Source organism: Nannobrachium achirus (genome assembly GCF_963921795.1).
Source record: "Nannobrachium achirus genome assembly, chromosome: 7".
Lineage (NCBI taxonomy): Eukaryota > Metazoa > Chordata > Actinopteri > Myctophiformes > Myctophidae > Nannobrachium > Nannobrachium achirus.
In genome coordinates, this window is record NC_137816.1 from 16,763,781 (window position 1) to 16,776,280 (window position 12,500).

A 12,500-nucleotide genomic window follows, 5' to 3' on the forward strand; every position below is an offset into this window, starting at 1 on the left:
TCTTTTTCAATCCTAGAGCAATTTAAATAAGAATAATTATAATTCAAAAAATGATATGTGCCATCATCAGTGAGATTTGTACCATAGCATTGCAAGAAAATAAACAAAATAACGTTTGGTTTTCTATTCACAATAAGAAAGCTATGTAGCCGTGGTACAGCAATAATTTTAGGGTACCACTTTGGCCTGATTAAATCACTGCGGGAGACACGTAATTATCTGTCCCGGTTCTACAGGATGATATTTTCCAGCATCCCACATTTATTTGGCTACAGCTCATTTCAATTTGATTGTCTGCAGCATCCATTTATTAACAACAGGCAGCACTTAACTCATACCCTGCCAAAAAAAACGTTTCTATGATAAAAACGTCTTTAAAACGTCTTTTTCACTATGGACCTCCCTGCCAGACGTCTTCTGAACGTCTTTTTTTTAAAAATAATAAAAAAATATATATATTTTTTTTGAAAAAAAAATTTAAAAAAAAAAAAAATTTGGACCTCCAACAGTGTACTAGGCATGATCGCGATCGCGAAATTGCATGTTTAACCCCCATACCAACCCCATCTTTCAAACATGGCAGCCATGTTTGTTTACATTTGAAGAAAACATAAGGGCTCCTTTCTCCTGAATGCCTGAACGGATTTCCAAGCGGATTTTTTTGTTTGAAAGCTGTGAAAAGCATGCACATGCATAGTGCATGATCTGTGCACGAATGTGTGCACCAGCGTGCACACTATTTTTTTAACCCTTTGTTGGCGAACCGGCAATATAAGAGGTCATCCCACTTTAAATATGGCACCGACTGAGTTAATAGTGCAATTTAGGCTACAGAATTAGAAAAAATAAAAATACCAATGACTGAGTATGTGTTGAGGGCTATCAGACTAAACTTCAAGAAACACTGACATAATGCATAGACTTTTTTTTATTACTGCTTTCCATATAATGGCTTATCTGGTGCTATGGTTGCATCTCTGCCAGTTGTTTCATGCTGCATGCTATTTAACCGTGTACGCATGCTGTACTATATTGGTTCTCAGAGTGGGTTCCGGGGACCCCCAGGGTTCATGGGCAAATGGACCATTATGGGTATGCAACTCAAATGTACAAATGGAACCAAATGGACCATAACGGGTCCATTAGGTTCCATCTGTACACTCTCTGAGTTAAATTAACTTTGATTTTACAATAAATTGGGGTCCCAGAGATAAAAATGCCATTAAATGGGGTGGTTGAGAATCTCTGCTATAGCTGTAAAAAATCTTCTCTCATGGGGGTCCTTGGCGTATCTTTTCAAATGGGGGTCTGCGGGCTAATAAGTATCATTTCGGAGGTCCTTGACACGAAAATGTTTGAGAACCACTGTTGTACTGTATTCTCAAGGAAGTGTAAACATGAATAACATGTCTTGTGTGTGTGTGTGTGTGTGTGTGTGTGTGTGTGCGTGCGTGCGTGCGTGCGTGTACCTTCACAGCGTGGTACGGCAGCAGACCAGACGACATTCCCATCCTGGATCATGCAGGTGACCTGATCTGACCCCTAAAAGGCAATTATGTTGTTATAGTTTAACATGAAATGTTACAACATAGTATATCGTCGTTGTCGGGTGGAAACCTCGTATGTCCAAGACCGTTCGTTTTGTATTTATCATTTTAAAAATGAACTAAACTAGTGAAAACAGCAGATCTACAAGCACACAACGCCTCGCACCGCGAGGCGTTGTGTGCTTGCAGATCGGCTGTTTTCACTACTTTTGTGCGACAGCCTTGTATGATGAAGCAGGGCTTTACTTGGTGAAAAAAACGTACAAATGTGAAACTTGGAGATACGAGGTTTCTGCCCGACAGTGACGATATGTTTCTTTAAAGGAAGGGTAAGTGATATGTTTTTGTTAAAAGGTTAACACACCATATTGCGATAGTAATGATTGCAATGTGTTTGTTCAGAAGCAGGAGTCTCTGCAGCTCTTTCCAGCTCTTTAATAAACAGAACATACATTTTCAGTTGGCCAATCTTCAGCCAACCAGGAAAAAGTACCCCTTTCTCAGCTTCAATGTTATAGTGTTCCTCCTGATAGGATAACATTTGTATCCTGACCTTAAAATGCATTTTCAGTTTAATCAAGAGCTGGAGGGACAGGGAGATCGACCCTGTTACTGAACAAACACTCTATAGCAGTGAGTACTATCAGAATATACAGCAATTTAACACTTATTGTAAAATATTATATATATATATATATATATATAATTTACCATACCTTTAAATATATAAATTCATATATACTGTATGTATATATGTATGTATGTATATATATATATATATATATATATATATATATATATATATATATATATATATATAATTTACCTTACCTTTAAATATATAATTCATAAAACATATTGCAGTGTACCCTAGGGATACGCAGAGATACAGATGTGTCATTTCAACACTTCACCATTGGCAAGACGGTAGGTTTCCAGTGGATTGATTGTCTGACTTTGAAGGTGGATTCAAAGGGAATGGAGTGGTTTCTTGCCATTTGCAGGTTTCTGGAAAAATACTAACAAATACCTAACCCTAACCCTAACCCTAACCCATTCTATTAACAATATAATAGAAACCAAATTCACTATATGGATCCGTCATTGTGTGTTTTGGGTATTTGGGATGTTAGACTATCATCGCAAAAGGGTGCTTGGGTGAAATTGGCACTCATAACAGGATGCAGGATAGTATTGAGACATTGGAAATCAAAGGAGAGAATTAATATCAAAGAATGGCAAGATGAGATGACCAGGGTAGCCTCCTTTGAAAAATGTATCCACAAAATGAACAACAGTCTACATAATTTACAGAAGATAATGGGGTATTTGTGCATTATTGTTTCTTTGTTCTTGTTTTTCTTTTTCTGTAAAAATTACTTGTGATATTGTTATGTCCAAAAGGTTTATATATCGTCGTTGTCGGGTGGAAACCTCGTATCTCCAAGTGTCAAATGTGTACTTTCTTTCGCAAAGTAAAGCCCTGCTTCATCAGACAAGGCCGTCGCACAAAAGTAGTGAAAACAGCAGATCTACAAGCACACAATGCCTCGCGGTGCGAGACGTTGTGTGCTTGTAGATCGGCTGTTTTCACTCGTTTAAATCATTTTTTAAATGATAAATGCAAAACGAACGGTTTTCGACATACTTGTTCACTATTGCTTCAAATGTGTATGTGCAATAAAAAGTATAAAAAATAAAAATACATAAATAAATAAATACTCTCCATTCTCCATAAAAATTTGAAAGGCAAAACAGGGAAAGAGGCCTGTGGGAAAAAAATGCATTTTCAGGAACTTTTCAGGAAGAGAGCAGTAAAGCTAGCTAGAGGACTTGAAACGGCACATCTGTACTACAGGGGGCACATGAGAGAAAGAGGAAAATGGAAGAAGAAAAAAGACTTTACTGCTATGTTTAATGATAACACATTGACAAAATGTGTTTCATCCCAATGACCTGTAAACATTAAATCAAACACATGACTCTCTTACAGTCTTCTAAGCAAAGTGTTGTAGTCGGGTAAAGGGAAGGGGGTATAGAAGCCAACACATTTGAGAGCCACTGCTATTTTCTAGCTCTTTATTACCTGTGTTCTGATGAATCCCTGGTCACAACGAAATGCCACAGAGCTGCCAAGCTGAAACTGGTCTCCAAACCTCTGACCATTAACAGGAACACCTGGGTCATGACATTCATTCTGACCAAATGCTGCAGAGAGGGGAGGGGAGGAGCAGGGCCATTGGTAAAAAAGAAGATCTACAAGCTCACAATGTGTCGTGATGCGATTCATTGTGAGCTTGTAAATTGGCTATTTTCAGAAGATTTTTCACACATTTTGAACTTGTGAAATGGGACATTGAACACAACGAGTACTTTTAATTTTGGTACTTTAAGTATATTTTGATGCCGATAATTTTGTACTTTTACTCAATTACATTTTGAAAACAGGACTTGTAACAGAGTATACACTGTATCTACATTGCAATATTGATACTGAAAAGAAAGAAAAAAAAAACATGTGCGTATTTGTTCCATCACTGATTAAAACTGTGGGTTTTACTGTACATATAACGCATTAAACACTGTACAGAATAAGTGCAGGTCCGGATTAACACACAAGCTTACTATGGGCCTCAGCCCGGGACCAGAGGCTCCGGGGAGGCCTGGGCAAACATCTTCCAGGCAGCGCCAATCAACTTTGCTGGATTTCTTTTTCCCTGTTCCGTGCCTGCCTCACCCCTCTGTACCTGACACACCTGCTGCTCTGCTCACGCGTCTGCATCTAAAGTTGTATGCATTAATTATCACAACATGCTGACACTCCACCGAGGACGATACACAAGGTAATGAGGCCTCAGCGCTCTGTGACATAATGATGCGTTTGGAGATGGCAGTTGAGCGTATTTTGGAGCTGTGTGCTACAGCACTTACAGGAAGTTGCTATTTCTTTGTGGGGACTTCAAAAAGCTAGATACTGTAGAAGAGTGTTTATTGTGTTTTATTGTATTTTATGTATCTATTTTGTTATTATAATCTAAATGTGGCATAGTGGTATATTTTAGTGTAGCTGCCAGACAACGCCACCAGTGGAATTACGCCACCGGAAATAGTTCTATTATCTAATTCAAATACTTCAAGTTGCAGGACACACAAGTTCGTTTTACATTAAGAATCAAGGCAGAAACGTAATTGACCAAAGTATAAAACAGGCTTTTTATTATAAGTTAGGCAGGTTAAAATATTCAGTATATCATATCATCATCATTTCTTTTATAGTCAGTATATCATATCATCATCATGTCTTTTATAGTCAGTATATCATATCATCATCATGTCCTTTAGTCACTGTAATGATAATACTGGTAAGAGATTTAAAAGGAGGAACAGTGTATAGGCTACTAATGCAATCAACAATAAAACACTTGTGTGTGTCTATCTATGGGCCAGGTGCAAAGGGCAAGGGGAATGGGTACAGGGCAACCGCCCCAGGGAAGTGGCTCTCCAACAAAGCACAGCAAAGTAAATATAAACAAAATCATGTAAATCAAACACAGCAAACGGGGGGATTACCACAACCCTGGGCGGCCGTCCCTGTCCCAATGTAAGGCCCCAGCACCGTGACCTGTGTAATAGAAGAGACAGGTGTTAAAATGATGGATTCACAGTAGTTTCAATAAGGACTTGTTTCCTATTGAAACTAAATAATGCCGTCTATATATATATATATTGGCCTGGTGCCGGATAGTTGTATTTAAATCAAAATGAATAAACCAAAATAAACAAAGTAAACTAAATAAATCCAACACAATAACTCATAAAGCAAAAGAACAAACAATAAAGCTGGCCATAAAGCCGGGCGATGGACCGCCGGGTAGGACGGCTATAAACAGCTGTACAACCGGCGTGTCTTCGTGCCGCCGCCGACACTTTTATGAATGGAGGAAGAGTGGTATGTGGTATCACAGTATCATTCAGACGTGGGCTTTCTTAACGGCTGGTAACCGTACAAGGTCCGCAAAGCAGCAGCTGCCCTGGCCCTGAAACAGGCAACAAGCGGCCCGGTTAGTTCACTAATTATACTATAAAGTTCACAGAAACAGGAACAGAGAGATGCACAACTCACCACTTAAACAACAGCGGCCGACACGGATGTCCCGTCCGCGCAGCGGCCCCCGGGTATAGCTGTTACTAAACTGGAATAATAAAACAAAGCCCATGTTTAGTCTGGTGCAGACACCAAACGAAACTATACTGCGGAGAGGGAGGACTATAAACCTACCTAATGTGTGTGTTCTTAATCACCGCACAGAAGCGCAGGAGCTCATTGACGAGCGTGGTAGCATCAAAGCTAAGAGACAACAAACGGTCATGGTCAAGTTCAAGTTCACTATGCAGCATATACTGGCGACTGTTTAAGCAGCAAGACAGAGAGACATACCTGGATTGCACAAGACAGGAGCACCGCGATATATATATATATAGCCCAACGGCCAGCGTTTAGAAGCAGTGTTTGCAGTGTTGGCAACACACAATGAGGAGCGTGGCACCAGGTGAGCAGAGACGACTGACTCTGAGAGGAGTGGTGCATTCTATATACTGGTGGCAATCACTCACTGCCGAGTGGGCGGAGAGTGGACTGTGGGAACGAACGCCCATTCTGCTACAATCCACCCCCAACAACTGCATCGTCGTCCCGACGATGACTTACCTATACTCTAATTCCAGGGTCTGTATGATGCCGAGACAGCATTTGATGCTGACGCAGAAGTAGGGGCGGGACCTCTATCCACTGTCTGTGGAAGACGGTAAGGGTTGGAATGCTGTCCCGCTGTGGACCTCAAAGTCCTCCTTTGGGCAGCCTCACTATTACCAGCCATGTCATCCAAGGATCTAGGGAGTGGTTCTAAACTATTAGACTCTACTACGTAGAGGTTCAAAGGTAGAACCGCAGATGGTTCAAGAGCCACCAGAGTAGTGGGGAATACCTCACCATGAGAAGATTCCCCATGCTCTGGACTCACCTGTCGATCATTATCTTGGTTGTCATTTGGTTCATCCAACCGAGAAGGAGATGGGCCTAAAGATGAAGCTACCGGCACTGTACAGTGCTCTTCTAGGTTATCAGGCTGGCCAGAAGGACACAGGGGAGCCCCTGCTGGAAGTGGAGCAGCCGGCGAGGGCAGATGGGACTGGGGTATTCCTGAATTCAGAATAAACCAATCACCGTCGTTCTGGTCTTCATCGACCAAGGGCGATGACCTCTCGATCCGCTGGTTACTTGGAGGGCTGTTGACGGGAGGCTCTCCCCCAACCCGTTGTTTGAGGAGAGAGCGATGAACATGTTTCACTCGACTAGGTTCCGTCAAGGGTGCGATCGTGTATACAGCACCGCCTGGCCGTGGAGCTCGGATGACCTTAAACACCTCAGAGTGCCACAGGTCGTGAATTTTGTGTCGACCTCTAACGCCCAAGTCACGAAGGTAGACTAGCTGCCCCTCCTCCAAGGATGGATCACGGACCTTGGGGTCATGATGCGCTTTGCGGCGGTTGGCCGCCAGCTTCAACCGTTCCTGTGCCCCCTCGAAGGCTATCTGAAGACGAGTCTGATGCTCTGTGACCCAGCCATCTACGCTACCTGCTACCGGTTCTGGAACTCTCCCGAGCAGGAAGTCCACCGGTAGACGTGGTTCCTGACCAAACATCAAATAGTAAGGCGTCTCCCCGGTGGCCTGATGCGGAGTGGTATTGTAGCAGAAGAGCTTCTGCGGAAGGCAGTCCACCCAGTCCCTCTTACGGGAGGAGGGCAGAGTGCGTAGGAGATTGTGTAAGGTCCTATTAAATCGCTCACACTGCCCGTTACCCTGTGGGTGGTACGGGGCAGTGCGAGACTTCTGGATCCCGTACAAGAAACATAACTGCTGGATGAGGGATGCTTCAAAGTTCCGGCCCTGGTCGGAATGGATACGGCCAGGAACGCCCAGTCTGTAGAACCACTCGTTGACTAGGACTTGGGCGACAGTCGAGGCCCGTTGGTCTCTAGTGGGAATGGCCAGCGTGTATTTACTGAAGACATCTGTTATGACCAAGACATTTTCCACACCTGCCCGAGAAGGTTCCAAGATGGTAAAGTCGACGGCCACAATCTCGTTGGGCCGGGAAGCAAGTAAATGACCCATGAAGCTTCGTGCTGCTGGTCGAGTGTCCTTTGCCACCTGACACCGCTCGCATTCCAGGCACCAACGGGCTATGTCCGCGGACATACCTGGCCAGTAGCAGCGCTGACGCACCAATTCAGTGGTGCGCTCGACACCCTGATGCCCGTGATCCTGATGTAGTTGAGTCAGGACCTCGTCCCTCAGAACAGCAGGCAAGACCAGCTGGAAGACCTCCTCGCGCCCATCTGGACGGCAGACCCTACGGTAGAGCACCCCTTCTTTGTCCACAAAACGGTCCCGTTGCGCAAGTAGTGTCACCGAAGAAGTGGACAGTCGTTTGCGTTCCATAAGGCTTGGACGCGTCCCCTGCCTCCAGTACCCCAGAACCTCTTGAATGACTGTATCCGCCATCTGCAAGCTCTTCAAGTCCGACAAGCTGTGACCAGGCAAGGCCGTCATGGTGGCCTGGGTAGCTACTAGCTCCGGTGGCACCGCCAGCTGTAGCACAGAGGGAATGGCTGTACCAGGAACCAAGCCCTGCAAGTCCGTAGGCCCAACCGGATGCTGTCGGGAAAGCGCATCAGCATTCCGGTTACTCCTGCCCGAACGATACTTGATCTCAAAGTCGAAGGGCGCCAGTTCACTGGCCCAACGCTGCTCTATCGCGCCCAGTTTGGCGGAAGACAGATGAGCGAGTGGGTTGTTGTCCGTATAGACAAGGCACCGATGTCCCAGTAAGTATTCGCGGAACTTCTCCGTCATGGCCCATTTGAGTGCCACAAACTCCAACTTCATGGAGCTGTAATTGGACATGTTACGTTCGGTGGGACGGAGACCACGGCTTGCAAAAGCCACTGGGCGCACCTGGCCCTCTTGCTCCTGGGAAAGGACAGCACCCAACCCGCTATGGCTGGCGTCCACTTCAAGAATAAAGGGGAGTGAGAAGTCGGCATAAGCGAGGACAGGGGCTGATGTAAGCTTCTCCTTCAGAGCCTCAAAGCTCCGTTGGCACTTCTCGGACCATAAAGACATAAAACTTCTTCCGGAAGTTCTACTGGAAGCCCGCTTAGCCTTCGTCCCTGCTAGCTCAGCTACCAAGGCATGCAGAGGGGCAGCCATCTTGGCAAACCCCTCCACGAAACGGCGGTAGTAGCTGGCAAAGCCCAAGAATGAACGTAGGTCTGACACAGAAGCAGGTTGACGCCAGTCAGCAACAGCCTCGATCTTACTGGGGTCTGTGGAGACTCCCTTGCTGGAGATGACATGGCCCAAGTAATGAACTTCAGGTTGGAAGAACGCACACTTCGACAGCTTTGCCTTTAAGCCCTCCCGCTGCAGTCGGCCAAGAACAACTTCCATCCGCTCCAAGTGCTGGGCCACAGTGGACGAAAAGATGACAATATCGTCGAGGTAAAGTAGTAAGGTCTGGCATTGTTGATCTCCGAACAAGCGCTGCATCAGCCGCTGAAACGTCCCAGGGGCGTTGCAGAGCCCGAATGGCATCCGATTCCACTCAAAGAGGCCGAATGGGGTGCAAAACGCAGTCTTCGCCCGGTCCTTCTCCGCAACTGGGACTTGGTTATAGCCACTGGCCAGATCCATGGCCGAGAACCAGCGTGCCCCAGCTAAAGAGTCTAAGGATTCCTCAATACGAGGCAAAGGAAATGCGTCTTTCCTAGTGTTGGCATTAAGCCGCCGGTAGTCCACACACATGCGGAGGCTACCATCTTTCTTCTTTACCAGCACAATAGGGGACGCATACGGACTGCTACTCTCCCTGATTATGTGCGATTCCAGTAACTGGTTGATGTGGGCCTTTGCTACCTCATACTCAGATGGAGGAATGCGCCGGTACCGCTGGCGAACAGGAGCATCGTCAAGAAGCGGGATCTCATGACAGATCAGGTCAGTGCACCCCAGGTCTCCCTCGTGTGTGGAAAACACTCCGCTGTACCTCCGAAGGAGGTCCCTGGCCGGACCCTGGTCTTCGCTCGAAAGAGCACCTAAGTCAAGAGCCTCGATCTGGTCGGGTATGGAAGGAGACACAGTCTGGGAAGAGCTAGTAGCCGTAACTGACCCAACCTCAGTAACCCCAGAAGGTAAGGTGACCACTTGAGTATTACTCCAGTTGCCCAAGATGGTCCGTGGGTAAAGCAACACATCTCTGGTCCCGACATTAACCACTGGAACGTAGGCTGTGCCCCGAGTGACAGTAAGCAAGGCTGGAGAGGCCAACAAGCCACCAGGTAACCCTGATTCAGGGGGCTCAAATAGAACGGAGGTGGGAGAGTTCTGCTCTGCGCATGTTGCAGCAACCAGTTTCATGGTGCCCCCAGGGATGCGGCACGCACGCCTACCACGAACCTTAACCCTCCCTAAGCCAACCACCGGAGGTTGAGTTTCAGCCCTATGGCATTGCTGCAAAGCCGCAACAATGGGACTGGGGGCCTCCAATACAGACCGCGTTTTGAAGAGAGCTGCCCCATGCTGTCCAAAGAGCTCCCTATAGCGCCGAACCAGGACATTCATGCCGAGGACCCCAGGTGCCTGAGTAGTAAGAGTAGTTGGGGGATCTTTGACGATTAGCACCCCACACTTCGGCACGGACTTCCCACACAGCTCCACATCAAGCTCCAGGTAACCCACATATGGGATGGGCAGGCCATTAGCCGCGCTCAACCGCAACCAGTGGCAAGACTGAAGACAATCCTGACCCCATGGTTCGAAATGCTGAAGAAAGAAGGACTCAGTCATGGTAGACACCATGGACCCGGTGTCAATCAAACAAGGAACAAGTACTCCACCCATGGAAACATCCAAATGGGGGCAAGATGACATCAAACTCGAGATCGTACCTGCATCAGTAAGAACTCCAGAGCCGATAGAGTCCCCACCCAAACTGTGGCTCTGCAGTTCGGAGGGTGCTAGTTTTCCGCCGGTTCACGACGGTGAGACTGCCTACCACCCATTGGTGGAGGCTGAGGATAGGGGGGGCGCCATTGGGACCTACACTCCCTGGCCCAATGACCTGGCTGCTGACACCTCCTACATATTGTCGGTCCACTGGGTGGATGACTAGGCTGTTGAGTGCCGTGTAAGAGTGCCACTGGATGACTAGGCTGTTGAGTGCCATGTAAGAGTGCCACTGTCTGTGTGAGCTGGTTTAGCTGCTCCTGCTGTTTTTTAAGCATCTCTTTCAACTCTGTAAACTCTGATCGTTGTGGTGAGTCACTGCCCGAAGAGCGTGGCTCACTGTGAACGGCATACTGGATGCCATGTGCTGAAGGAACAGAAAAGCTGCGACCCCTTGCAGCCCCTGGTCTACCCTCTCGCTCCCACCGAATCGCTTCCTCACGAACCTCTAACAAAGTACTAGTTGGACAACGACGTACTAACTGCTTAAGCTCCCGTCGAAGGGAGCTGTCTAAGACGTGCTCAGTGAACTGATCACGCAAGAGGACCTCCGCATTAGACATGCGGTCAGGTGCACGCTGTTTGACTCTCGCCATCAAGCTCATTAGAGCGAGTGAGAATTCCTGCAATGTCTCTCCGTCTTGCTGCTTTCTGCAAAAAAATGCCTCCTGCAATGCTACATAGGACTGTGAACACCCGTATAGATCTCTAAGAATGGCAATAATTTTATTGGGGTCCTCCCTCTCCACAGTAGGGCGATATTTTATCTCCTCTCTAGCCTCCCCTTCTAGGTGGTCAAATAAAAAGAAAGCTTGATCAATGGCCAAAAGACAGCGAGCCCGCATACAAGCCTGTGCCTCTTCCACCCATTCATTTATATTGACACCAGACTTGCCACTAAAATACGGGCACTTCCTATCTCGCGGCACAAAGACCAATCTTTCAGGTGCAATAGCACCGGCACCACCCAAAGGTGCAGAAGGAGGCGGGGCCACCACGTCAACGGAGACAATATTACCCAGCTGTGCATCTCTCTGTTCCTGCCTCAACGAACCATTATCCGCTCTGAGCTGCGCTACCAGCTCCCTGAGCTCAGCCAGCTCGGCATCCATAGCGGCAATGAAATTTAGACTTACGACCGGATTGAGATGTACACAAACCAGGTCCCACTGCAGAAACCAGGGAATTGGTATAGAGACCCACGGGTCCTCACGTCCACGGACAACTGCTGCTTTGCTTAAAGAGAACAAAATACCAGTTAATATACAAACCACAACTCTTCCCTCCACTTTTTTTTTTTTTTTTTTAAGTCACTGGACTAACAAAACAAATGATACAACATAGGAAAACGAGAAAAACAAAAAAAAACGTTTCTGCCTTGTCAGTAAATCCTGCCGACGTACGGCAAATGTGGCATAGTGGTATATTTTAGTGTAGCTGCCAGACAACGCCACCAGTGGAATTACGCCACCGGAAATAGTTCTATTATCTAATTCAAATACTTCAAGTTGCAGGACACACAAGTTCGTTTTACATTAAGAATCAAGGCAGAAACGTAATTGACCAAAGTATAAAACAGGCTTTTTATTATAAGTTAGGCAGGTTAAAATATTCAGTATATCATATCATCATCATTTCTTTTATAGTCAGTATATCATATCATCATCATGTCTTTTATAGTCAGTATATCATATCATCATCATGTCCTTTAGTCACTGTAATGATAATACTGGTAAGAGATTTAAAAGGAGGAACAGTGTATAGGCTACTAATGCAATCAACAATAAAACACTTGTGTGTGTCTATCTATGGGCCAGGTGCAAAGGGCAAGGGGAATGGGTACAGGGCAACCGCCCCAGGGAAGTGGCTCTCCAACAAAGCACAG

At 46.1% G+C, this 12,500-nt stretch overlaps 1 protein-coding gene across 1 annotated transcript in view; it reads right to left on the reverse strand.

Annotated features, from left to right (window-relative positions):
- LOC308288605 (CUB and sushi domain-containing protein 1) overlaps window positions 1-12,500 on the reverse strand; it is an 803,860-nt gene that overhangs the window by 289,342 nt on the left and 502,018 nt on the right. The window contains 2 exon segments of the mRNA XM_080730076.1: window positions 1,470-1,542; window positions 3,634-3,755. Of these exon segments, the coding sequence (XP_080586202.1) occupies window positions 1,470-1,542; window positions 3,634-3,755 (195 nt within the window).